General features: G+C 34.9%; 10 protein-coding genes across 10 annotated transcripts; 4 read left to right on the plus strand and 6 right to left on the minus strand.

Moving 5' to 3' along the window:
• Positions 1-153: 153 nt before the first annotated feature.
• On the minus strand, positions 154-6585 carry ASCRUDRAFT_98514 (uncharacterized protein). The gene has a single exon (XM_020195260.1). It carries the CDS (start codon positions 6257-6259, stop codon positions 377-379), a length of 5883 nt encoding a protein of 1960 aa, XP_020050060.1. The 5' UTR covers positions 6260-6585; the 3' UTR covers positions 154-376.
• Positions 6586-9480: 2895 nt separating this feature from the next.
• On the minus strand, positions 9481-9654 carry ASCRUDRAFT_78781 (uncharacterized protein; the record flags this gene model as incomplete). Its single annotated transcript, XM_020194290.1, has 1 exon — positions 9481-9654. One exon carries the CDS (start codon positions 9652-9654, stop codon positions 9481-9483), a length of 174 nt encoding a protein of 57 aa, XP_020050061.1.
• Positions 9655-11993: 2339 nt separating this feature from the next.
• ASCRUDRAFT_5694 (uncharacterized protein) lies at positions 11994-12880 on the plus strand (the record flags this gene model as incomplete). The annotated part of the gene is made up of 2 exons (XM_020191193.1): positions 11994-12076; positions 12802-12880. The coding sequence occupies 2 exons, from the start codon at positions 11994-11996 to the stop codon at positions 12878-12880; spliced, it is 162 nt and encodes a 53-aa protein (XP_020050062.1).
• A 1545-nt stretch (positions 12881-14425) lies between these two features.
• On the minus strand, positions 14426-15137 carry ASCRUDRAFT_73545 (uncharacterized protein). Its single transcript, XM_020192335.1, has one exon. It carries the CDS (start codon positions 14730-14732, stop codon positions 14508-14510), a length of 225 nt encoding a protein of 74 aa, XP_020050063.1. The 5' UTR covers positions 14733-15137; the 3' UTR covers positions 14426-14507.
• A 1233-nt stretch (positions 15138-16370) lies between these two features.
• MAK11 (Mak11p) lies at positions 16371-17864 on the plus strand (the record flags this gene model as incomplete). The annotated part of the gene is made up of 2 exons (XM_020194291.1): positions 16371-17694; positions 17827-17864. The coding sequence occupies 2 exons, from the start codon at positions 16371-16373 to the stop codon at positions 17862-17864; spliced, it is 1362 nt and encodes a 453-aa protein (XP_020050064.1).
• Positions 17700-19079, minus strand: ASCRUDRAFT_73546 (saccharopine dehydrogenase). The gene has a single exon (XM_020192336.1). The coding sequence runs from the start codon at positions 18992-18994 to the stop codon at positions 17879-17881; it is 1116 nt and encodes a 371-aa protein (XP_020050065.1). The 5' UTR covers positions 18995-19079; the 3' UTR covers positions 17700-17878.
• Positions 19080-19427: 348 nt separating this feature from the next.
• On the plus strand, positions 19428-20700 carry ASCRUDRAFT_73547 (uncharacterized protein). The gene has a single exon (XM_020192337.1). It carries the CDS (start codon positions 19443-19445, stop codon positions 20361-20363), a length of 921 nt encoding a protein of 306 aa, XP_020050066.1. The 5' UTR covers positions 19428-19442; the 3' UTR covers positions 20364-20700.
• ASCRUDRAFT_78791 (transcriptional regulator of multiple amino acid permease) lies at positions 20500-22191 on the minus strand (the record flags this gene model as incomplete). Its single annotated transcript, XM_020194293.1, has 1 exon — positions 20500-22191. The coding sequence occupies one exon, from the start codon at positions 22189-22191 to the stop codon at positions 20500-20502; it is 1692 nt and encodes a 563-aa protein (XP_020050067.1).
• Positions 22192-23774: 1583 nt separating this feature from the next.
• ASCRUDRAFT_98611 (uncharacterized protein) lies at positions 23775-25498 on the minus strand. Its single transcript, XM_020195261.1, has one exon. The coding sequence runs from the start codon at positions 25305-25307 to the stop codon at positions 23997-23999; it is 1311 nt and encodes a 436-aa protein (XP_020050068.1). The 5' UTR covers positions 25308-25498; the 3' UTR covers positions 23775-23996.
• Positions 25499-25689: 191 nt separating this feature from the next.
• Positions 25690-27888, plus strand: ASCRUDRAFT_78787 (kleisin alpha; the record flags this gene model as incomplete). Its single annotated transcript, XM_020194292.1, has 1 exon — positions 25690-27888. The coding sequence occupies one exon, from the start codon at positions 25690-25692 to the stop codon at positions 27886-27888; it is 2199 nt and encodes a 732-aa protein (XP_020050069.1).
• Positions 27889-27899: the final 11 nt, after the last annotated feature.

A 27899-nucleotide genomic window follows, 5' to 3' on the forward strand; every position in this document is an offset into this window, starting at 1 on the left:
CATTTATTTGCATTGCATGAGAGAATTATCAAGAGAAACGGTCTCTTGACGTAAAGATAACACCAAATTAAATAGTTCAATTATCAATAGTTACAAGGCTGTTGCCGGTGTCTTATTGTACTCAATAAGGACAAAACTGTTGGTAGATACAGTAAAAAGAGATGTAAAAAATAAAAATTTATTATTGACAGTCTCAAATCCAATGCCCACGAACTGAAAAAAAATATGCCACAAACTGTTCCAAAAAAAAAAGTAAAACCATAAAACCACATTATTGTACAAACAAGTAAATAAAAAAATAGAAATAGTGTATAATATAAAACAAAAAAACCATAAAACAATACTATCTGGTGGATAGTTGATGACAAGAGCATCATCAATGTTTGTAGTCATAGCAGTTATCTAGTACTGGCTCAAAAAACCTTTTCTCTATATCAACACCATTTTCATTTTGAACAATTTTCGATACCACTTTAAAGTAAATACCATTCAAGACTACCAATTTTAGATTTGGAAAACTATTTACAAAATAACTTAGATATTCCTTTAGGCTATGGATAAAAAGAGTAACGAATAGCTCATATTCATTGAAATTCGGGTTTGCCAGCAACTTTCGATGAGTGTCATATAGCTCCTCTTTCACAGAATTTTTTATGTCATAGCTGAAACATCTAGCAAAAATTAAATAGTTCAAATTGATTTCGTTTTCAAAATTCGAGGCATTTAAATTAGCTTGAACCTCAGCGATTAGTCTTTTATAAAAATCCAGCAACTTTTGGGAAGAATCACTTTTATAGGGAATTATCAAACGTTTCAACTTTCTTCTGGTCAATTTGCAATGATAACATTTGCAGCTTTTTAGAAATGTTTTTAACATTTCAATGTTTGTAATAAAAAACTGTTGAATAAAATTTGGAAGGATTAAAAAGCGGAGTTTATGAAAAGAAGAAATTAAAGGGTCAAAAAAACTTGTAAAATAATAATTATAAGCTTTTGAAAAATTCTCTTTTAAATTATAAGATATTTCAAAAAGATTTTTTTCTGAAAAGTTATCAGCAAAACCGTTCATATATTTAATTTTATATTTATCAAATATAGAGTTCTCATTAACACCTGTTTGGTTTTCATCCATATCCTCTTTAACCCGAAGATCAATTTCTTTATCCAAAAATTCGAATTCAGATTCATAATCATTGAATTCAAAGTCTTCATCTATTAATCTTGGAGTTTTATTGTCAAAGGTTTGAGTTGAAGTCGGAGAAATTTCTTGTAACTCCAAGTTGTTATTTGTAAAAACAGATATTGAAGAACTGGATTGGTTGTTTGATGAAGAAGAAAATATTTCGCTTTTTCCAATATTCAAAGGATTAAATGTTTCAAGCAACAAGTTGCTTTGCCCATAATTAAAAGAAATGTTAGAAGTATCAACAAAGTCTATACTGTTTCCTTTATTCAAGCTTTCATGTGCGTTTTCATTAAATTGAGAAAAAAATTTAAATACATTCTTTTGACCAGATAACCGATTTGGATAATTTTCAGCTTTATTAATTTTAGAGAATTTCTTGTTGTAAAAAGCACTGTGATGTTGTTCTATAACGTTTAAGGGTGATGTGTCTTTTAGTTTCTCTGTTGCAATAAAATTGCTAATAGACTCACAATCAGAAGAAGTGCTACCAGTAGAAGAACGATTGTTGCAGCTTATTTTGTCTTTACAACCCAGACTTAAAGAAATATCATCGTTTTCATGAAAATTTGTAAGAGTATCTTTTTCATTATTCATATAATTATTGTTATCAGTAAAACTCCCTGTAAGCTTAGTGTAATCATCAACTTTAGCTTTCTTATTTTCCTTTTTAAGTAACGACATTGATTCATCAATATTCGGGTTATGATAGCTTGGCAATTTGAGCTTTGACAGTTCACAATTTAATCCTTCAAAATTTAAATTGCAATTGATTGTTTCTGTTTTTGAAAGAGTAATTCCTACCATTTTTAAACCCACATCTAAATCTTTCATTTCTGTTTGTTTTAATTGGGATTTTGACATAGTTTTTAAAGGCCAATTAGAAAGAAGATCGCTATTGAATGCATTGAAGTATAAATATTCTAACTGATCCAACTTTGAGATAGAATTTTGAATAATAATGTAAAAGTTTTGAATATATTTAAAGCTTAGAGTATAGCGAGCATCAACTTCAAGTATCTCTGTGTAATTATCGGAATCACAATCTGAAACACTTTTTGAAGTTTGATCAATAACATTTGTATTTTTTGGCATTTTAAATAGATTTTGACTTTCAGATTTTCCTGGATCTTCAAAGGAACTATTTACAAAAAGTATGTTTGAATCTTTCCATGGAAGAATTTTTTCATTTTTATATATGGTTTGAGATCCCACACCAGTGCAATTGGAAGATAGAAAATCAAACGCATCAACTTCTAAAGTGTTGTCGTGCTGGATTCTATAACTTCCAAAGAAATCAGATTTATCTTCGTCATCAATAAAATTTGTATCATCAAAAAATACAGGTAATGACTCGTTTAAATCTAATTTATTTTCTGCAAATTCGAAATCACTGAAAACTGTACAGGATCCAATTGAGCTTATAAAACTGTTATCGGGAGCAACATATTGCTTTAAAGAAGAGCCAGACGCTTTAAAATTATTGTTTTCTTTATAGTCGTAAAAAAAGGCATCGCCATTCAGCATCAGAATATCAGAATTATTCAGTTGATTCAGATTTTTATAAAAAACATCACCGTTATTTAGGTCATAAAATTCCGAAATATTGTTGTTGTAAATATTGAATCTTAACGCCAATCTTTTCAAATTAACAAATTCAGAAACCAAATTTTCAGTAACATATAAAAAAAATAAATCGCATTGGCATCGAGATAAACTTTTATTTATCTTATTATTAGTATTTTTATCCTTCTTAAAACTTGAAATGTGTTTCGCATCACAATTACCAAGGTTTAAACTGCAGTATTCACTCAGACAATATACATTTAATTCAAACTTTCGTAATGAAACAGATAATAATTTTTTAGTTAAATTCTTAAGCAGAGAAAACAAAGAACCAAGAGCCTTTGTATATATTTTTTGACCTTTTTTTTCTTTGTTCATGGTATTATTACCCTCGGTATTTTTAAGAAAATTGGAATGATTGCTGCTGGAGATTACATTAGTGTCTGAATTTTGCAATTGTCCGTTGCTGTTATCCAAATCACTTGATACTGGTTTTTCATTTATAATATCGCTTTCTCTACTGATTTTTGATCTGTTTTGAACATGAAAATTTTTTAAAATCAAGGTATTTAAATTATTGAAGTTGAACTTTTTTTGTGCTAATATATTTAGTACTTCTATACAGTCACTTATAGAGTTTTTCAAAGATTTATTTCCGGTTTCAACTAAATTATCGTTTCGGTTATTAAAACTGAAATTATGAATGCCATTGGTGGATTGGTTTCCTATATCTTCATTGGTAGGTTCTTGAAAATGCTTCTTGATTTGAGAATTGTGTTTAGGGGAGTTTTGTGGGACAGAAATATCCTCTATGTCATCAGAATTTCCAGGATTGAGAGTTATGGTTTCGTTTTTAAATGTATTAATTTCACTTAGTAATTTTATAGAACTTGAATCAACCATGACCGAATGAAAACTAGAAAATGAAGAATCGGAATCTAAATCAGGATCAAGATTATTGATCTTCTTGATATTTTCATTTATTAAATAATCATAGTCAATTAATTCAATTCCATCAGAGTCAGAACCAGAAGCACCTGTATCTGGTAACGAAACTACATTACCGAAAAATTCAATAGCACTTTTCTTACCATCTTCATCGTCGGAAATATCAATAATTGAGGTATCATCTGAGATGTCAACCAAAATAGGGCTAGAGCTACTAGAAAATTGTTCTTTGTTATCTTCCAGCAGGGTTTCTTTATAAGGGATAAGATTATTTGAGAGATTTTTTTGAATTTTTAATGGAATTTTTTCTAGAGATGTTCTGCTTTTAGTTTTAATTCTAGTCCCATTTTCAATGTTGCAAAATTCAGTATCTGTTTCGGTTTCATTCTGACTTACCGATCCAGATTCGCTCTCGCTTTTATTTTTGCCAATGATATTAGGATCATTATCAGTTTCATTATTAATGTTGCTTCCACTTGAACATTCATCATTATAATTGATATTATGAATTTCAGAATCTGAACAAGTGCAAGAAGAAATACTTGAGATTAAATTGGAATCAGTGAATTCATCAATATGATCATTGATATTATCAAAATAATTGTTGATGATTAAACATTTGACGTTACTAAAATTTTTTAAATCATTCAAGGCAAGAATATAATTTGTAAAATCATCTTGGGATTGACCATTTGTTGAAGATGTAGATTTCCAGTTTAGAAACAATGTTATTTCAGTTAGGTATTGAAAATTTAAAAAATTGAGTTTCAAAGTTCTTGGAAAGCCAATAAAGTTATCGGAAAGATTTCTAAGGTTATGGAAAAGATCTGGATTTTGAACTAATAGGTTGTATTTAAACTTGTTGATATTTTGAAAATAGTTATTATAAAGATGAATACCATTTTTGTTTCTTGGAAAGGAATTATAGTGAGAACCAAAATTATAGATGTAAAGGTAAAATAAATCTTTCAAGTTTTCTAGGATTGAAAAAAGGTTTCCAGTTTGAATACTGTTTAGTTCATCATAAGAGGACACTACAATCATTTTGGTTAGGTTGGATAAGGATGGGTTATTTGATAGAGATGAGAAAAGAGATTTTAGATGATTTGGAGAAACATAGGTGAAATTTGAATCTAGGTATAAACCTCTAGCAAAAATGGGCATTATAATGTGTTCCTTTTTTTTTTGTTTATTGGATAGAACAGCATTTGTCTCTCGTCGTTGGATGAAATAATTTTCACGATTTGTTGCGGAAACAATGTATTGAAATTGATGTCTTGCAAAATTTCCTCTTATTAAAATATTTCTGTATAGTTTTTCCAGGGAAAAGCTGTAAAGTCTTTTATTGGCAGCTGCTAGACGTCTTAGGTCGTATTGGTTTAAATAAGAGATAACTTTTCTTAGAATATCCTTTGGAAGATCAGCTAGGGGAATTTTCTTTTTCTTGGATGACATCTTTTTATTGTTATTAGAAATCTTTTTCTTTTTGTTATTAATATTATTAATATTATTATTATTATTATTATTGGTTTTCTTCTTTTTATTAATATTTTTCTTCTTTTTATTTATATTTTTCTTCTTGTTAATAGGTTTCTTTTGTTGGGTAACAATTTTTTTCTGTTGTTTTTCCTTTTTCTGTTTTTCAGGCAATTTTTGCTGAAATTTTAGAAATCTTTTAAGGTCATAGCGAAAAGACACGATATAAGATTTTAATTGATTAGAATTTTGAGTCGTATTGGGAAAATTGGAGATAAAATCAGTATCATTATCATTATCATTATCATTATCATTATTATCATCATCAGATTCGGAAATGTTTATGGGTTCTATATCAGATGAATCAGATGAATAGATTTGTTTATTTTCCGGGTGTGTAATGAGCGTTTGCTGTCCAGAATGATTCTTTACTTGTGGCAGAATTAAATTTGAAAAAAAAGTTGAATTCAAGGTTGCTTCTGAGCCCGAGTTTGAATCTGAATCTGAAACAATTATAATATCAGAATCTGAACAAGAAAGAGAAACAGATCTAATTATAGGGGGTTTATCAATTGGATTAGTGTTTACTTTCGGTGATTGATTTGGAGTAGTTTGAATATTAATATTGTTTGGGTGGGTGAGTGATAAATGAGGAAAAGCCAAACAAGAAGCTATTTTGGAATTAATATTGGTGCTGTTGTTTTGAATAATATGGTTGAAAAAGGAAGAAGAAGGAGAAGATGATGATTTGTTGTAAATTGAAAGCTGAGCAAGATTATTGGACGAGGATTTCGGTATAGCTGAGATTGAAATGTTTTTCTGAATATCGATATTAGTGTGGTTGGAAGTATGATCGGAAGTGGAACTGGAATTGTGATTTGTGTGATGAGGCATTTGGAAAATGGATTGGGGATGCTGGTGAAGAACAAAAGCTTGGGTTAGATGAGTCAGTTGGTGTGAGAAAACAGCAGTTGGAGAGAGTGTAGCATTGTGAATGGAAAGAGCAGAGATCTTCTGAGGTGTCTTTCTTCTGTTGTTTTCCGGTAATTCAATGAGATCAAGGCCAGAAGCAACGCTAAAATTCATAGGCCCAAGCAGCAAAACCAACACAGAACGAAGATGAACGAAGAGAGAGAGCAGCTGCTGAGGAAGGAGAGGTGAAAAGAAGTGATGAAGCAGAAAAGAACTGCGAAACACACAAAGCAAGGAGCAGCGCAGCCCCAGGCACAAGAAGCAGCGTCATGCCGGGTCTTGCTTGATCTTGCTGCTCCGATGCCACATTTTCAAAGAGGGCTCCTTCTGCTGCTGGAGCTGCTGCTTCTTCTACTGCCTTTTTTGCATCTTCTGCATTGATTTCTACCCTTTTCGAGAAGCAGATTTAGCGCCATCCGCGACTTGTGCTGCACTTGTTCTGTGGCGGTGGAGCGGTAGTACATGATTGCCGGTTACTCAGGTAGAAAAAAGTCTTTAATGTTTGAACTTTAACCGCAAACCTCCATCCGATTAGGAAACTACTAACCAGACTACTGTCACTCAATAAAACAATCAACTCACCATCGGAGGCAATAAAACCTCAACATATCAAATGCAGACTCTCAAAACGACAAAAACCCTAAAATGTCATTAGCAGTAATCCCATAACTACATCAGTGCTGTAGAGAATCCATGGTTGTATATTATGATAAAGAGGCATATAGAAATAAAGTCGAGGGGATTCCAGCCTTCTTTTATAGAGGGTTAGACCCCTTGTGCTGTTTTACGCGCGGACCTCCGTGGGTCGTAACCGTAGGGCTTCCTGTATGTTGTAGCGAATCCATGATAATAAACTAAGGTGAAAAACAATATAAAAAAAAAAACGAAGAAAAGATCGCCAGCCCCTTTTATAGAATACCGAGTGAGATTACGGAGCGTCACGGGAGCAGACTGGTAACAGACATCGAAAGATTAAATGTAAACATCCGGGAGGCTCACAACGGCCACGCGTAACGCGGTCACCACACCTCAAACGATCGGGTCAATGCAGTCTAACATTTTAGAGAACCTGCAACGACCGGTCGCCTTGGCCGAGCGGCAACCAGGTCTGCAGGCGAAACATGGTCTCCAAGAATGCGCTCACGGACTCATTAAAAATGGTTCGAACCCAACCATAGGCCTGCAAAACAAACGTTCTCATGTGACAAAAATGAATGGTTAAAAAGTGGTGAAATGTGCGTTGCCCATCCAAAACAGATCTAGTGTCTTAAACAATGAAGCACAGCATGTTCCTCTGCCTCGTGCGTCAAAACCCACGGCAGGCCAGTTAGTTGACTTGCCTGTTTAAAAAAACTTATTGTTCCAAACCACTGATCATGCAACTTTCATCAACTCTTACATAATAACAAAAGCTGATTAATAACAATAAAGTAAAAATTTAAATGTGATAACTTATCAAATCCAAAACAGGTGCTATATGATAGCAACTTCAATTGCATAAACCAAAGAAGACAAAGCCCAAAAATCAGCTTTTAACCGTTCAGAAATATTTCAACCACAGTCAAACACCCAGAAAACAATCAGTACTGTAGCATATTCAACCAAAATCAGGCAAATGGTAATAATGAAATAAAACTAATCGACGCCAGCAACAGCACCAACACCAGCAAGAGCATATTCACTAGAGTATCCTCACTGAACAATTCAATGGCTCCCGGCGTGGTCCCTCAGTCCACACATCATCGATACGTGTGAGATCACACCTTAAAGCTTCAAAGCGTCACTGCACATCTTTGGATAGATGTGATTACTGACTCAGTAACAACTGAGGAATTGGTGATTGGTTCAACAGCTATCGACTATCTTGACTGAAGTCACATCAGAGTCCGTATCTGGTTCACTAAAATTTTAACTTAAATAATTTGTACTTATCGTAAAGGAAGCAAAGCTGATGACTGTGCTTCAGTGTAAATATAGCTCCATGTCGCAAATCAGCAGCACTAAATGAGTCTGGTTGCTTTTGCAGCAGGGTGGCCTCTGTTTAATGACCGATAATCCAAATTTACAAATCTGTGCGCCACAACAGCTGCAGCATAGTCCCCGTTGTTGAAGGCAACTACCACAACTGATTAGACACATTGCTAAAGTTTAGATAGCAGATTTGAGTAACAGCATTTTAGCATTCAATGCCTGCAGCGTAAATGGATCACAGATGGCGCATCAGGGGACTTACGAATAGCCGAGGCAGCAAACACAACGGCAAACAGCGTTCAGAATTGTGCGACTACGTCCGGTCCGCAAATTGATTGCTAACGTGATGCGTTATCACCTTTATGCTCAGACTCATAGGATTGATGAACCATTTATTGTAGAGTAATCATTACTGGTAAAATTTTCCAACATCTCAGTTTAATTTTAAAGGGATGGATCACCAGTCTGACGTAGGTTCTCAACGCTATCAGCATCGGAAAATAATTTAACCACTGTAACGATTAACAGCATGTCGCTGCTACTCCGAAATCATTCCCATTTGATTCGACGCAGCGGCGCTTCTTGTTAATAATTTTTACCACACTTTATTCAGCTGCGGCGCTTCCCAGCTACACTAACAGGTGAGCGCTGAACAATCTCTTCTAATATCAAAAACATATTGATTGTGTACCAAATTTTCATTTACGCACAATTCCAATTTTCGGAAAATACTTAACAGTCACCATCACGGGACGCTTTCTACTGATATTTTCAGCCTCGTTAATCTTATGCCCAAAAGTACAATTCACATATTTTCCATGGTGTTATATGATTTTCGATGCTGCAACACCAGAATAAGCGTTATCACTTTTAGCCTTAGTGACTACAAAAAGTTTTTTTATGTAATCAGTATTTTCAGCCATGACTTGAGGTTCCGATCGACAAGCAGCTTTCCAGATTAAGTATGCAGCATTTGGTTTGGCCGAGCCATGCAGTAGCTGACGAAATAATAGATTGAGGGAGCATGAGCTGTATATAACTCCGATGCTGTACTGCCTCCCGCAAGTGCATCATTCAGACCGACACATACATCGTTAATGGAATGCGGACCTCATCCATTATGGAAGAGGAGAGTGGAACATGACCATTTTTAATCGCGCCACCATTCAGAACATCACAGTTGCGACATTGTTGACAGGGACAAAAATGAAAACAAAGCCAGCAGTACGACCGAAATGAAGAGTTGGCTAGCCGAACCAATCAGATTTTGCACAAATATGGGGAGCGGCACCGGACTCATAATAGATCTGCTTGAGTGACAACATGACCTTGGTAACTTCTTTCAGCAATTGAGCAACCAGGCTTTAAAAAGCTTTGGAGCCATCCACATCAGCCACAGCAGCAGATACATCGGCCGCAACTAATGAGCAGCAGAAAATGGAGCTTTCATTCAACGAATCAGCATCCAGATTTCCAGCCAAAAGCTTCGAATCATCAATTGTTGAGCTGCTCCTGACAAACTGCTTCATAAATATCATCTTAGGGTATCTGCCGTCCTGGAAAAGAGCAGCTTACGCAGTAGCGGTTACTTGATCAGCACTGTAAAACTTCTGATGATTGCAATGAAATTCATCGAATGATTTATTGAATCTTCTCCTGTTGAACAATTTAGTTTGCCACTTAAAAAAAAATAAATGACGTGTGGAGCTGCTACAAGCACCTTCAGCACCTCTGGCATCGAAAGACGTCTGCAAATTAAAGTAATACTTGTTGGACAATTCATTCACTGTATTGCACGCTTCTCAACACAACAAAAAGTAGTCCGCCAGTGATCAACGTATGGCAATCGAAATTCACAGTAGTAATAATACTCTCTGGATTGGCAACGTCGATCAAATCGTTACGAATGACGCTGGCTGTTTCAAGCAACAGGCATAACTGACCAGCTTTGAAATGTAGAGCCGAGTTTTACATAGTAACATTGACTACTTCAATTTGTTACTACTGACACCTGCCCCCTATCATTGGCGATTTGGTTCATGGCTTGGTGTGCGATTCAGTGATAGTATATTGACATGAGAAGTAAAAAAGCAAAAACCATGCAAGGATTGTCGTTTTTATTTATTAAAGCTGGGCCTTAATCACAAAGAGCCACTGGCGCAGAACGGGTAACAGACACCAATACAGCGAATGTCAGAACGCGGGAAAAAAGCTTAAGGCTATTGTTATAAGCTCGCGACAAGGCACCTTAATCGGCTACGACAAGCCGTGACAGCACGGATGCTAGCCTGCTCTTTAAGATGATCGAATACATTCATTTGCGCCGAGCGTGGGGGATGATGAGAGTCGGATTTGCTATGTTGTCGACCGGTCTGCACCAGTGGCGCCCTGTGATCCAGCCCAGCTGGAATACAAACGATTGGCAATTTTTTCAACGATAATTATTGTTTGTTTGTTTGGTTTTTTGAGTATGCCATCATGAATAAAAGCACCAGCCTATGTGCAAAATCACGATTGTGTACTGGCATGAATGAGCCAATAAAATAGAAGCAGCTATCGACTGGAAGTGGGAGTCCGTCTCGAGCAGCAATCCAGCTTTGAAGTTCGATTGAATAATGCTGCATCACTCAAGAAATGCCATTGCAATGATGTGGATGCACAATTCATTGAAGCGTTGCTCACTTGCATTGTCCATGAAATAGGTTATTTGCAGATTTCTCTTTGCTGCACTAAAAGTCTGCTATACTGTGGGTGGTATCACCAAAAAAAATTATTAAATGGGCAGACGCCGTTCAATTCTACAGTTGTTGGGCTTCGATCATTAAAGCCAACTAATGAATCAGCGGCAAATGACAAATCACATTATGAGATAAGAGCGGCTACAATAAATGGCTTAATAAATTGAATTGAAATATATTGAACGCCGGCAATGGTGATTTTGTCGCCGCTATTGGGTTACCGCTTCAGCGTCAGTCCTTTCTAACGGTGAAACGGCTTGTACGCACTTACCGGTCCCAACAAAGATACAGATATTCATGATGAAGGCTGGATTTATCATTTTAATGATGACTGCTATGCATATCGATTATTTGCAGCAGTGCTAGTATTTGTTTGTAGATGCCGCTCAAATGGCTACAACAAGAGTGATTGAGATGTTATCGAGGTTGTTTATATGGATAGATAATATCTAAGTGTATGGCATTTTGGGAAAATTCGGCTGGATCATCTGCTCTAACCGGTTCTCCTACTGTTGTGGCCGTTCGTCAGTCTGTCAAAATTTAACAGTCGCTGCTTGCTTGCTATTTGAAACTAACTAGCAAACCGACAATGAATTAAAAATAATTCATTTTTGAGTGTAGTGCCCTCAACAAATCTGTTCTACTTTGGAGTGGCTTAGCAATCTTATTTTTCACTCAGCGCACCTTGCAGCAACTGCCGACACAATCAACAATGTCGGAGATAATGCTAGTTGGATAACATTGCATGATAAACCATTCCAGCATGCTTTTATAGTTTTGGACGCTCAAGTCCATCATTGATGTCTGCTGCGACATACCACGAAACATCGAGCACATTCAAAAATAGCTGTCGTTACTTCAATTGGTGCGTTAACTAGTAAGAAAGCCGCTTGGGGATTATTGATATGACTCGTTGCCTGATCTGCTGTTGCGCAAATTGCTACGAATTGTGTTGATCATTTAAGTGATGCTGGACAAACTCTGCCAAATCATTCGGCCACAACTCTCGGCACTTCTGTTGGAGATGAGTGAAAATGTGAGCTCTGGCTGAAGTGTATGACACCGTGTTTATTTGTAGGTCGACTACAAAACAGGCCATTGCAGCAAATGGCTTTCATCATTTTAATATTGATGAGCCAATGCCATTTGATGCTGCTGATGAAAGTCGTTACCATCTAATATTTGTTCCTGATCTGCCAAAATACTTGGGTGCTGCTCCAATGTTACACGATCATCGTCTGTGGCGGTGCTATAAAATTATATTGAATTTATTCAACAACCATTTGAGAAAGCACTTCATATTCTCATATCTGATAACTAATTTGCCTCAAAGATGTTCAAAGCCGTTCTCTAGTCAGCACCGATCAACCATGAGATGACTGGTTTTTCTGCATCTCACGAGAATTGAGTCGCTTCTTTTACTCAAATGAAAACCGTGAAAACCTAAAACGTAATGGTAATTGCTATTACTGGGACTGATTATCAATTAAATGAAACAATGATGAGTGCAGTGATGTGGATGAGTGTCGAGTCCAACAATCCAGTATGACGGATAGCAACCTCTTTTACCCAATTTTTGAGAAGTAATCTGGTGCTGCCGAGCTACAACTGCCGGCTTATGGCGATTGTGCTATATTCCTCGAGCAATACATGCAAACACTGCAAGGTTGGAAAGCAGCGCTCTCTGCCTTTGTGCGCTATGACACACGTAGAGTTGATCAACGCGTGACAAATCGGTATCACAGATGTTCTATTGTAAGATCAACTTTTTGCTTCGACGCAACGAAATTTTCTTTTAATTATTCATTTCGTCTAACCAATAAACAAAGAAATTATTTGTGGCTGCGCTTACAGATATTTTCGCTAGAGTTATCAAGAGAAACATGTGCACTGCTGTCAATTGCCAAGTCACACAACTCCAATATGTACCATCTAAGGATCTTGAAGGCTCTCTAATAATAATGATCAACTCACTGATCTCAAGTTGAATGACAAATTAAAAAATGGTGTCGATGACAATGAATAGATTAAAGACGAGCATTTTGAATTCAATGATGGTAATATTCAACCTCTTGACGCTAGCGCCGCAGCCGAACATAATGGCAAGCGAATTGCTAAGAAAATGAAAGTTCGTCAAGAACAACTAGATGAAATTGAACAAATTTTCGAATGAATTACCAATATTTTGAAACCCACCAAGAAACCCCGAATTATTCGCCTATATTTGGGAGCCGTCGATATGTCTCAATTTGTGTCCACACACCTTTGTCTGCCCTAATCAGCTAATTAAGTCGTTGCTCAGAGCTTCCAGCAATGGATGAGCACATTAATCTGTGTTCCTTAATTTTCGCTGTGCCAAAACGTATGTGGGCTGCGGTTTGGAATTCGCAAAAGAATCAGCACTATCAAGTAATGGGTGTAGTGACAAGCTAGTTGCAAATCGACTACATTAAAATGAAAGCATTGAATATACTGACCAACCAAATTTTCTAATTTTTTACGAAAATGTTACTGACCAGCTGGCAATTGGCCCATCAAAAGCATTAGAGTATTATTAAATCGACTTTCCAATTGCAATTTTTTATTCTACTATCCACAATTAATTCTACATGAAACAAACTCGAAGACTTCTCAAAGCTGCGGATCATATAAATAGTTGGAAATCTAACAATTTATATTTGGGACACAATCAATCATGGATTTGTTAATAAAAAAACATGAATAATGAATTGCAGTCGTTTGGGTTTAGCGTGCTGTAGCAGAAAATGATCTGATGCATTTTTTAGAAAAGAAGCACATTGCGTGCATCAATCCTATGTGGCTGATCATAGCATTGGGGACTTATATAAACTATTGGTCAAGCTAATCAAAATCATATGCAAGCTCGTGGAGAAAATATTGCACTTTGGAGCTACTGAGGGCTGGTTGGCTTGTCTTGATGTGGTCCGAATGACACTCGAAATCTGTTATCCGTGGAGACCTACGTCAAATATAGGTAGAGCAGATTAAGACAGATGAGTCAGAATTTCAAGCGATGGCAATGGTTTTCGATCTATTCAAAGTCTTACTCGAACCCAACGGCTCTGGGTGGCTGTGAAATCCAATTATTTTACTGAACAATAATCATTGGCCTGAGTTCTCTACAACTTGTTTGCGGCATTATGCGGCTTGTTGCAGTATCTGATTTGGTCCATTTGAGTCCCATTATAAATATGCTTTTTAAGTGGTATTAGTTAAAATTTCAGATAAATGATCTCATAACCATAATTTGTTGAATGGCAACCTGTTCTATCACCTGGATTCAGCCGAAACTCGCACAAATACTAGGCTAGCAGTTCAAGCAATTGGAAATCATATTACTTTGATATGGTGTTCATTAATCAAAGTAGCTTGATTCAACTGAAGACAACTGTAGTTAGGTGGCTTCTATGGCTGGTGAAACGTTTCAACGTTTACGCACTAATTTTGTCAATGAAACAGTGCGTCAACCGCGCATTCTTAAATGTGCTCCAGAAAATAGATATAATCCCATTGTTTTGACGTAAAACCAACGGCGCAATGACTCCCGCGAGCCATCTGCCCAGTCATGACATTTACAAGTTTATTTCAATTTAGCACTACTTTTGAAGATCGGTGTGCAATGCTGGATTTACTCATCCATGAGTTAATACTACAGGTGATTTTCCCGACATGTTGGGCAACACCATAAACGGTGTGATGTTTAAATGTTTCATTAAGCGGATTTGCTGAATAAAATGCTGTAGAGTGGGGATAGGTTTTTGAGATCGTCGCGGCTTTATCTGATAACCATTTACTGCTGGATTCGCTGCTGGATGTGCTACATTATCGCACACATCTCTCTCATTAGCTCTAGCCATTCCAATTTTATTTTGGTAAGATGTTGATCGTATCACTGATTTTCTGTCGGATTTTTAATCAATTTCAGTTGTGAATATAAGAGACTTGTCTTTGCATTGAGTGTGTTCACTCTTTGATTGTTTCATTTCTTTATTATTGATTAACGTTTGGATGCTTTAGGAGTCCACATTTGTGGGGTGAACAGTGGTTAGCAGAAGTAGGAGTATACGATAAAGCAAATTAATGAGCTAGCCAGGTATAGGTTTTTATCCACAAGGCCAAGGAACTTTTCATGCCTTATTGTTTCCAGGGTTAGAAGAGTTTTGCTTGCCCAACGCACATCGCTGTATTTTTGAAACACCGGTATTTTTCACTCTATATGTACTCCTTTGGAAGTCCGTGGTTGGGATTGAGCCAACTCCACTGCACCCGTGAGCGGATCCTTGGAGATCAAGTAACGCACTCACACTTGGTCCAGCTCGACCAACGTGAACGGTCGTTTGCAAGTTGTCTAAAATGTTGGCTCGATCGTTTGAGGTCTGGTTACCGAGTTAAGGGGGGCGGTTGTGAGCTTCTTGGATGTCTACACCTGGTTTCTCGCTGTCTGATACCTGTCTGCTCCCGTGACGCTCTGTGATCTAACCCAGTTCCCTATAAAAGGGGCTGGCGATCTCTTCTACGTTCTTCTTTTTTATATACTTATTTACTTTAATATATTATCATGGATTCGCTACACCAGTTTTGATATTCAATTTAGGAAAATTAAAATTCAGTTTTAAGGGCTACGAGTTGAAAAGTTTAACAAGTTTTTGGCTATCCAAGTACTGCCGGTATAATTCACCGTGTTCACTTTTCTAATTTAATCCATACTCACACCAAAAATTTCTCATCTGTATGATAGCTGTTTGTGGTTAATGTCACAGGATTATGGCTATCAAAATTTCGTTTGGTTGAAGTTGAACACCATACCCCATATTAATTACTTTTCAATTTTCATATTAGGAGAAGGAATCGTTGATAAATTTTTTGGAGTTCATTATTAGTTTGCTTATGGGATCAATAAAACAAAAAATATTTTATAGCATATTTATACAGTATAGGAAATAAAGCAATTCCTTTTGATATACCATTTTATTTTTACAAACTGCGACCCAAACCAGTTTTTTTGAATTCATTTAATCAATCAGTATATATCCCACCCAAAATTCTCAAGCAAATTAGAGGAGATGATTGTTTGGTAACTGAATATTGGCATCATCAAATAACTGGTTTCATTTACCTGGTCTGATAATTGGTCTCACTTGGTACCAGTTTGAACCTAGTGAGAGGGTCATCAGAAGACAATAACATAGCCTCTTCATTTACCCAAACATCTTTCCTCCTATTTTGAGTGTAATTATCGATGTTATGCATAAACCCATTTTCACGAACACTCTTTTTTTCTTATTTTACAGCTTGATAAATCCATAGATGTGTTGATGTAATTGCTGGTAAAATTATCCACCTCCAATCAAATTATCAACCAGGAAAAGAGATCCACAATTTTGGCGTTCGGATTTTCAGTATTATTTTTCCATTTGAAAAATTTTCAATCCAAAGCAATGCCCAAAGAAAATCAGGAACAGAAATTAAACACAAAGGAACAAAAATTTGGAAGAATGGCTGAAGAAGTAAATAAGAAAGACATCGATACAAAGGCTGAGGTTAAACCCGATCTTGATGATCTCTCAAACCAAACTGTTCAATTTAGGATAATATGTGGGTCCTATGAACATAATATAATGTGCATCTCATTGTTACTAAGGAAGAATGTTCCACTGTTTCAGCCAATTTTCCATTTAGAAGCCCATTCTTTGTCTATTAAAGCATTGGATGCTGCCAAAAGATATTTGGTATCCGGCGGTAATGACGAGCACATAAAAATATATGATTTGCAAAAAAGAAAGGATTTGGGCACTTTATTGTCTCATCAAGGTTCTGTAACCTGTTTGAAATTTTTTTCAAAGCAAGGGAAGTGGCTTTTATCCGGATCTGAAGACAGCAAAATCATTATATGGAGAACAAGAGATTGGGAAAGTTTTGGTGTTTTAAAAGGGCATACAGCCAGAATTAACGATTTAGCAGTTCATCCCTCAGGAAAAATTGCTATTAGCTGTGCAGACGATAAAACAATCAAGTTGTGGAATTTAATGACAGTTAAAAAGGCAGCAAATTTAAAATTGAAATATTTCCTGCAAAATGGTCAATTTGTTAGATGGTCTTTGAATGGAAATCATTTTATTGTTTCTTTATTGGATACTGTTTTAATTTATGATACAAATGCTGCAAAAATTATAAATCAATTGAAATTTAAGAGGATAACAATAATGCGTATAGAAAATTATGAAATTGATACCATTGAGTACTTAGTTATTGGTTTAAGCAATGGGGAAATTCAATTTTATAAGTTATCTGATTTAGTAAAGAAGCAAAAAATTGAAAATAATGAAGATGAAAACGAGAATAATAGGGAAGATGAAAACGAAAGTGATGAATATGATACCAAAAGTAAGAGAAATGCCCAAAAAGATGAAATTATAAGCATGATCCCATTGGATTTAGAACCCAGTTATAAATTTATAGGGCATACAATAAGAATTAAAGATTTGAAATTCTATCAAGATTTCTTGACAAAGAGAAAGTTTTTGGTCTCGATATCGTCAGATGGAAAAATTGTTGTTTGGGATCTTAGTATTAAAGAAGAAATAGCAGTTTATAAAACAGATGAAAGATTGAATTGTTTGACAGTAATACCTGAAACAATTGAAAAAATTGATACAATGAAAAAGAGAAAATTATCTATCTCACAAGAGGATTTGTACAATTATAAAACTGATAATGAAACCGATGGAGAAGAAATAAGAAACATTTTATTGAATAATAATGAAAATAAGAAAAACGATAAGAGAAATAAAAAACCAAAATACAAAAAACATAAAAAAAGTAAAAAAAATAAAAATTCAAATAAGAATTCAAAAAATAAGAATCAGAATCAAACTTTTCCCAGTAAGCCTGCTATTGAAATAGAATAGTTTTATACGTAAAAATAGTTAGATTATATATTTATAATCATAGTCATAGCATTAGTTAAAATCATAATAATATTAAAATGAATATTTGTAATAATCTATAATTTGTGTTGTCTCCTTAATTCAGCAACATGTTTTTTAAACAAGCTTTCAGCTTTGACCCAAACTCTAGCGGTTTCTTTGTTTGGTAATTCTAATAAACTTGGTAATAAATCATGAGCAAAAAATTCACTTGCTTCTCTTGGTAGCAAACTTGGTAAATGATCAATTGAAATAACAGATATTTTTGAACCCTGAGTGGTTTCCACTAAAACAGTTGGATCATTGAAAACGGTTGCAATCCTATAAACAGGAATTGGGTTATGAGGGTTTGTAGTATCAGCAGATACATCAACAATTGTTCTTAATTTTCTATCTTTTGCATTTAGTAAATCATAGTTGATAAAAGGAGGAATTGGTTTTGATAAATAAATACAGTTGATGAAAATATCAGAATCAGCAATTTCTTTGAATGGACCACCTGGTTTGGTTTCTTCCAAATCCCATTTTTTAATATTTTTATCAGGAATTCCAACATCTTGTAAAAATTTAATTGCACCTGAACCACATCTACCTAAAGCACCGATCACTAGCACTGTTGGCTTTTGGTTATTTGGAACAGCTGCAAGGTCGTTCTTAATATCATCAATTAATTCGGTTTCGTTTGGGTATGCAGAAACAGCTGGTAAATTTTCAGAGTCAGAATGAATTTGTTTGAAAGCCCAATCTTTGACACCTAAAGCAGCACCAGCAAAACCAGCGTAAAAACCAAAAGCAGCAACTCTTCTGCCTTGGTCATTTTCTAAAAATTCTAAATCATATAACAAACCATTTCCTGCTGGAAATCTTTTAAGAACATCCTGCCAACCAGCTTGTTTTTTGTAACAATGAGCAAACTGGATGTGTGTGTGAATTAAAGGAAAGGTTTCATCAGGTAATTCTTTCAAACCAATGATGATTCTGTCTTTGGGAGCAGTTTTCCAAGAACCCTCAGGAACAATGATAGCACCGGCATCTTTATATTCCTCAATGCTGAAAATTGATTGAGAGGATTTTTCAACGTAGATTTTAAAGCCAACTTCTAGGAGTTTTTTGACTGAACTGGGAGTCAAAGCAGCACGAGCTTCTAAAGGTTTGGTTTCAGCCCTTAAATGAAGAATAACAGGAGCAGACATTGTGAATGTGTAAATGAAGTAGAGTAATGAAAAGAAATAAAGAGTGCTTGAGAAAAAAGCAGCAGCTAAGTAAAGTGAAAATTTTAATTGCTTAAATACCCACAGACGAAGAGTTGACAAAGTGACTCACATTTTTCATCTACTGTCTTCTGCGTGTCTACAATCTATACGCATAAATATGCATATTACTGCTACTTATGTCTTGGTCTGTGAGGAAATTTTCAGGTGTTTGAGAAAACGCCAAAAAGAACCACAGATGTGGGTAGGCTATTCTTAGTATGTCATATCACATGCTATTACGTAATAAATACACAAAAATCGGTATGCATTTCTATGCAAAATGTGCATGGTAACTGCTTGACATGCATCACCATCTTTCCAACTTTTGAGAAAAGAAACACAAATAAAATAGAAGAAACATCAGCACAAGTCTGAAGAAGCAACGTCGATGAGATTTTCAAAAGTCATTTACACCGATGTGTCCAAGCTCCATGCTAGAGCTCCCAACAAGAGCAAGCCTTCTTTGTTAAAGCCCACTTTCCTCCAAGGCCACTCTTCGAAGCTATTCAAAACCATCATAGACAGTGACAATATCGAAATGAAAACTGTACAGAGTATATTGAGCCAGAAAAGGGTGATCACCGACTCTCCTGGTCTTGCTGATTTCGAACTACCACTGCAATTTTCTGAAAACTATAAGTCAAATGTGTTGGCATTCAAATCTGACAATCCTTTGTTACATATTTCAGATTTCCAGAATCTATTTCTCTCTTCCCATATTGATCGAGGATTAATGCAAAATAGTACTCCTAAACTAAGTATATTCAAAGGAAGAAACAAATTCAACTACTCATTCAACAATTTTTATTTTTTGATATTCCTATCTCACAAAGAGGCTGGTGTCTTTGTTCTTGAAACTCTTGACAGAATGCTAAATGGCAGAAACTTTTCAGAAAATGTGTCTTTTTATAACGTCAAATATGAATTAAAAAATATCATATTTCCAATATTTTCGGATTCTGAGCAGGAGTATAAATCTCTAATAAATGAATATGCTAATGATCCTAAAGTTCTGGCTTTTGATCTCACAGATAAAAGATTAACAGATAATTTAAATAAACGACAAAGATCTCTTTTGATTACTGGTTTCCCATATTATATGGATAAAGAGTTTCTTTTGGAAAATAATTTATGGGAATATGATGTTTCTCCAAATTTTAATAAATCTGTTAAAAAATTATCAAATGGAAACTGGGTTGTCACTTTTACAAACACTGAAGATCCCATAAGATTTATAAGGAAATATAATGGTTTCTATTATGAAAATGATCCGACCTTTAAAAGAGTATTTGCTGAAGTCTTGGATTAAAATATCTTTTTAAAAAAATAAAAGAAATTTGAAAAATTAACTAAATTTTAGAACATAATCTCATCCATTCTATTGTAATGTACATAAATAAATAAATACATAAATACATCAATACAGAAGTAAATGAACAAAACATTCAGGCATATGATATCAAACTTTTAAACCAATCCTTAAGTGTTTTTGTATATTCAGTATTCTCATCCCAAACAATCCTATCAATTTCTTTTCTCCCAGTATCAAAATCAATTTGATCCAATTTTTTTATTCTAGTTTTAAATAATTTTTTATACCCAAAATACATTAAAAAAAAAAGTATTATAGCCCCATATGATGAAATAAATGATAATGTATCCCACCTACTTCTTAAAAAATTTGTATATCCCATTAATAATGCGATTATTGATGATCCAACTAATCCATAATATGATAAATAAGGCTGAAATGGCGATCTAAATGGATACATTTTATCTTCCCTGCTTATTATATCCGGTCTTAATTTTAAACCATAATAATACCTATTAAATGATAAACACATCCCAACCCAAACCAATATACCTGAAGTACAAACAAAATTTATTAAATATCCAAAAACACTTGTAGCCTTCTTATCAATACAAGCATAACTCAAACAACTAAACAATCCAGAAAATATCACAGATATATATGGCACTCCACTCGCAGAACATTTTTTGAAAAATTTTGGTGCTTTTCCTTGTATAGCCAAAGAATACAATGTTCTACTAGAAACATATAATTGTGATGAGCCTGATGACAAGGCAAAAAAAACAAAAAATCCATTAATAACACTTGAAAATGAACAAATATCTGCACTTTGAAATGCAATTATCCATGGGCTTTGGTTTCCATTTGAATATCCTTCCCAATTCAAAAAATTTGAGTGGCAATAGTTTTTATCAACAAGTATTTTTTTCGCCAATTCCTCATTCATTTCAATTCCACTGACTGTGTCATACCTTAATAATCTAGGATCACCAGCAAATATATTAAGGCTAACGCAGAAAATAGATAATACGTAAAAGATAAGAATTCTCCAAAATACCTTTTTGGTTGCGCTTTGTAATGATTTTCTTGGGTTCTTCGCTTCTGCTGCTGCTATACAAACGACTTCGGATCCACTATAGGAATAAGCAGAGATTAACAATGTGACTAACAAAGAAAGAAATCTGCCTTTGTTTCCCCCAATTCCATTTAAAGCACCTCCAGTTCCATTATCATCTAAATCAAATGTTGGTCTGAATAAACCATATATTAAGTTTCTAGAGAAATCTGATTTAGAATAGTCCCAATATTTGAATCCAACATTTGAATTTAAAGGGGGAAGTGCACCAGTGTTTAATAATATCATAGACAATAGTAACATTAATATAATTCCAGATTTGATAAAACCACCAATATATTCCAATTCACCAAACACTCTAACATCGACTAAATTTATACCAAAGACAACCACAATAAAAAAAGATATCCAACCAATTATTGAAGTACTTGGTAAGCCTAAATATGGATAATATGTTAGCATGATTGTTCCAGCAGTTATTTCAGAGGCCAACCCAAAGGCATAAGATGCCCAATAGCACCAGCCCAAGCTGAAACCAAACGCATCATCTATAAATCTTGAGGATAAACCAGAAACACCATCAGCAACAGGTAAAAAACTTACAACTTCGCAATAGGAAAGCATTGCAGCTAGCACTACAGAACCTGTTATTGCAAAACCAAGAATTGTTCCAAGAGGACCAGCTATTGTAAAACATTTTCCTGATGATAACAATAAGCCATTTCCCACTGCACCACTAAATGCTATCATTTGTAAAGTTCTTGAGGATAATTTTCGTTGAAGTACATCACGATTTTCATTTATTGAAGTGTTATCAGATTGCACATTGTTTGATTCATAGTTATTAATGGATGTTCTCTGAGTGTTTGAGCTATTGTTTTTCGAAGAATTTAGTTTACTGTTAGCATGAAATTTATAATTGTTATGACTGTTTTTTGATCTGGAGTTATTGGATGGTACATAGTTTGAATTGTTGTCTAATAGTATTGAATGAAAATCGTAGTTATCTTCATTATCAGCAAATGGAGATCTTCCCAAACCCAACTCTATATTTTCATGTATTTGATCATCAGAATGTTTTGTTGCAGTTGAATTCAAGAAAAGATTTTTATGGAAGAATTTGAAAGGATTGGTAAAATTGTGGTTTTGTATATGATAATTCTTTTTAAAATTGCTATTTCGAGTTGGGAAACGATTAATAGCATGAGAGTTTGCAGAGCTTTCAGTATATAAATCTTCAAAGTCTATGTTATCATTTATAGGTAGTTTCAAGCCAAATTGATTTCTATTCATAGCTTTTAGTTTGTATATTTCATTTAGTGTTTTGTCTCTAAGATAAGTTTCCTTTTCCAAGGAAAGATTATATTGTTCAAAATCAGATAGTTTTTTAGAATTTTGTAAAGAAATGTTATCATTTTCATTTTGAGAGAGGTTGTCATTTGATTTGTTGATTGAATTTGCATTAATTATAGTTGAGTTTATACTTGTATCTATGCTTGAGGGGAGTTTCTTTTGTTGTTTATTTGTTTTTGTATTATTTGTATTATTTGTAATATTTTCATAAAGATGAGTGAAGTAGTATTTATCAGAGGAGGTGTTGTAGTCGACTTGATCAAAAATTTTGACCAATTTTTCCCTGATTGAGGGTGTTAAATTGAATGGGTTATTATCATTTTCGGTACTATTTTTTTTATTAGCAGAAGTTGAGTTCTTATCAAAAATATTAGTGCCTATTCTTGCTAGGGACAAATCAATAGAGGATAGACCCAAGGAATCATTTGAGGTGTGGTTATTGGTGTTGAAATAGAGATGTGAGGTTGAGTGATGGCTGTTATTTGAAGAGATTATATTTTCACTGGGGAATCTAACATCAATCCTATTCTGATTAAGGTGGGCATAGTCTTTCGTTGATATAGAAAAGGAAGATATATCAGACGTTGATAGACGATTTATGTTGAATTCGATATGGGGATATTCGTCTTGGTATTGTTGATCTTGCTGATCTTGCTGATTTGGATTGGGCAACTTATTTTGGATATTATTGTTCTTATTATTGTTATTTATATCATTATTATGTAAATCAGTGTCCAGAGGGGTGTCGATGCCAGGCATTGAAGTGATCTTTTTTAAACTTGGGCAAATATGCTTGTAATAATGTAGAGTATAGTACTGGACAGAGTATGGAAATTGTAGCTGGGTGCACTTTTTCTGTCTGGCTCTGTATTTGATTGTTGCTTAATTCCTGTTCTCGTTCTTCTTCTGATAAAAACTGTGGAGGGAAAATAAACTTTCTGGTCATAATGGTGATTTGAAGGAGAGAGCAATCAACAGCTTCATGGTTTGAAAAGCCACAAGCTGCTGGAGCAGGAGAAGGGGGACATCAGTGTTGGTAGTTGGAAAGAGCAGGTTAGGCTACAATGTTTTACATTTATTGGGTTGAAATGGAGGTACAAGTGTTGAAATGAGACATGAAAGACATAAAAGAGACGATACTGGCCAATAGTAGACGAAGGAGAAGGTTCTACAGCCCAACAGTGAGAACTGGCAGGAGATGTTTATTGAGAGTGTTTATTGAAGGTGTTTATTGAGGGTGTGTACTGCGAGTGTTTGTATAGTTCGTAGGTCCTCTTCAAAGAGCTGGTGTAGTTGTCGTTGGGGCTGTTGAGAGTGTTGGAGACTCTGATGTTGGCCATCAAGGTTTCGTACTTGTAGTACTGGATAAGAGACATCTTGAGCTGGATGGTGTTGGTGTTGGTGTTGGTACTGTTATTGGTACTGTTATTGGTATTGGTATGATTGTGCTTGGATAAAACAATTCTGCCTTCATTAGCATTATCTGAGAGATCATTATCATTATCCGAGAATTCGTCTTGATTGATATTTTGATTGGAGTTATTTTGATGTTGAATCAAAAAATCATTGGCTAGATCATAAAACAAGTATCTTGAATGATTTAAGGTCTTTTGAAACAAAAACTGATGGGATTTCTTATTACTAGGGCAGTTTGATAACATCAATAAAATATCTTGCCAATCAAATAATTTTGCATTTTTAACTAAACTGTGGCTTTTTGTTTTCTTACCTGTATTGAAGGAAATTTGTCTGGATGATGTTGTATGATATTTTAATATGATTATCTTTAGGATTAGGAAATCAATAAGTTTTTTAATTTTTTGAAATATCTTTGAGGGAATCTTGATACTTGGATCAACTATTGGTTGGAATTTTTTGGTGTTGTTTCTTTTCAATTTATTTTGATTATTGAAATTCTGTATCTTTTTGTAAATTATTGATTGGTACAAGACATTTATTTCTGATTCCAAAGCCTTTTCAGGATCAGATAATACCTCAAACTCCACTTCTTTCTCGCTCTCATTCCCATTTTCATTCCCATTGTCCAATTCAAACCGATATTCAGGCTGTTGACTCACAATGCCATTTTGAATACTCTGGAGAATGTCTGGGTTATTATTGGAACGAAACTCTTTCTGCACATCGTCCAATTGACTCAAGGTCGCTATTGTTCTATTAATATCTCTTTGGACCTGCTGTTTCTGTTGTTTCTGAGAAGTTTGCTCCTGAGCGCCTGCCAGTGAAACGCCCTCCTCATCGACATACACCCTGCTGTGTTTGCAGTCAACCAACCTGTCGTAGGGAAGGGGCCAGGCAGTCCAGCTCCTGTAGGGATACTGACCTTGTGTCTTGAGACGAATGAGAAACGAAGAGTAGAGATGCACACCCAAATCGTGTCTGAACTCGTCCTCAATGTTCTCGAGGACCGCAAAGCCCTCGTGTCTTGCTTTGTTGATATCTTTAAGCCTATGTTGCCATGAATTCCCGTGCTTCTTGCTGATGTACTTGGGCATGTTCTCGTGTTGGCTCTGTTGGCTCTGTTGGCTCTGCTTCTTGTGCTTCTTGTGCTTCTTTTTCTGGTGCAAATCGATGCCTTCCACAAACGGAAAAACGTAAACAAACGCGAAAATGCGGCGCCTTTCGCGTGCTTTCGCCCAATTGGGACAACGATATAATGGAGTTGGGTTTGCTTCTTCTGCTTCTTCTGCTTCTGCTGCTGCCTCGATACAAGAACATTTTCTTTCTGCCACTTACTCTCATTTTATTCATTGCTACCTTACTTACTTTCTTATTTTATTTGCTTTATCTAAAATTACTTCTTGCTACTCAATTTATCAACTAGTTTTTTATTCTTTTTGACTCACTTTTTTTTTAGCTTCAATTGCTTTAAACAAAATGTTTTACAACGAAGACTTGCTATTGAAACAAGGTCCCTTGGCTACTGTATGGCTAGCTGCTAACTTAGACAAAAAACTAACCAAAAATCAGTACTTGAACACAAATATCACTCAATCAGCTCAAGTGATATTGAAGAACGCTTTCCAATCTTCTTCTGATGTCTCCATATCTTCCCAAAGAACAAGACAACCCACTACTGCAACTCCTACTACTACTACCACCACTGCTACTAATGGAAGAGTGATTCATCAACAACCAATTGCATTGAGACTCTCTGGCCAGTTACTATATGGTATAACTAAAATCTACTCCAAAAAGGAGAAATTCTTGCTCGATGATGTAACCAATGTACTAACGAATTTAAAAAAAATCTTCAAGCCTTCAAATTTAAATCAAGTCATCTTGCCACCAAATGCTACTATAACAACCTTTAATAACTTGATCTTACAAGATACTATAACTGACACTGATTTGCTATGGCAAGAACCTTTATACTTGGATTTGGATGATTCAATAGCACCAATAGCATCTACGAAGACTAAAACTTATGACCAAAGGAAAAAACAACATTTAAAACCTGATCAACTTCACTTTCAGCTAGATTTAAACCTAGAGGATGAAACTCATGATCTCGAATATGGTAGAGATGTACAAAATCCCTTGTCTTCTCCTCATCAAAACATCTATCCTCTGCCAACAAGTAAAGTTGACGACCTTATGTTTAGTAACGATAACCTAGAAATCGATTTTGGCAATGATTTTGGTTTAAATTTAACTGAAGAGCAACAAAAAACTCCTTTGCCTCAAAAGGGTGATCATTCTCTTACTCTAGATTTTGGTGATCAACCCGGCGACCATTCAATAGAAGCTGGTAGAAGAGCTGCTGCTCCCTTATCTGATAACATAATCCCAGATATATCAGAACCTGATTTAAACCAAAAAGATGCTCAAGATTTCGCAGATTTCGATATTGCAACAATAGATGCCCGAGATTTTACTATTGACTTTCAATTGCCTAAAACCCCTGAACCTCAAACTGCTAAAGAAGATCAGCCACAAACACCCTTAACTCCATTAACCCCAGCTGAAGAAGCTGATTTAAATAATGCTTTACCAATTCAATTACCTGCTCAACCAGAGCAACAACAACAGCGCGCCGATTTACAACTACAACCAATAATCCCCAGAAAAAGAAGAACATACAGAAGAGTAGGTCCAACAAATGCCTTAAATGTTCTCAAAAAATCAAAAATCATCCATGATAGTTTAACTGAATTACCTTCGCTTGCTTCTCAAATATCTGATAATTACATTGACTCTTTAAATAATCTTTTATACCCAAAAATTGATGATTTATTATTCCCTGAAAATAAACTAAACTACATCAATAAGATATCAAATCCTGCTAATAACTTTTTATCAAATAATAACCTATTTAACCAGTTATGGGATGTTAAAGACTTAAATAAAGAATTGCAAGCTGAGGCTGAAGCAAGAAGAAAAATCACTTTACAAAAAGAAGCTAAAAAAGCTGAAAAAGAAACTAAAGCTGCTGGTGCTTTGGAATTCGATTTTGATATGGATATGGATATTAATTTCCCAGAGCTATCTGAAACTCAAGCTCTGGCTCCATCTCAAGCAATTGAAGATAAAGAGTTGGTTGAAAAGGAAAATGAAGAAATTTTAAAAGAAGAACAAGAGAAGGAAAAAGAAAAGGAAAAAGGAAAAGAAATTAAAAAAGAAATTGAAAAAACAATTGATCAATTGGCTGATGAAGAAGATATTATCTCTCAAACTTTTGAGCAAAGAGAACTTGAATCCGATCAATTAATATCTTCATTAGCTCATCCATCTTCCTCGGTGCATTCTGAAACATTCGATGAAGAAACTGCTTCTGTCTCAACTCAATCGTCCTCCAAAATATCTAAAACCACCATTAATATTGCCTCTAGCTTGAGAGAAGAATTTTTTGATTTTGGATCGAATCCTGAAAAGTCAACAAGCTTTTCAAATTTAATTTCAACAAATATTCAATCAACAAATCCTCTCAGCACAATCCCAAAGAAACAGGCAACCAGATGCTTTTTTGAATTATTAGTTCTTGCTACTGGTGATACTGTGAAATTGCAACAAAACCAACTATTTGGAGAAATAGAAATCAAAGGTAAAGAAAATTTATTTTCAAAATTCATTTAATCGGTTTGTTT

This window comes from Ascoidea rubescens (genome assembly GCF_001661345.1).
Source record: "Ascoidea rubescens DSM 1968 unplaced genomic scaffold ASCRUscaffold_1, whole genome shotgun sequence".
NCBI lineage: Eukaryota > Fungi > Ascomycota > Saccharomycetes > Ascoideales > Ascoideaceae > Ascoidea > Ascoidea rubescens.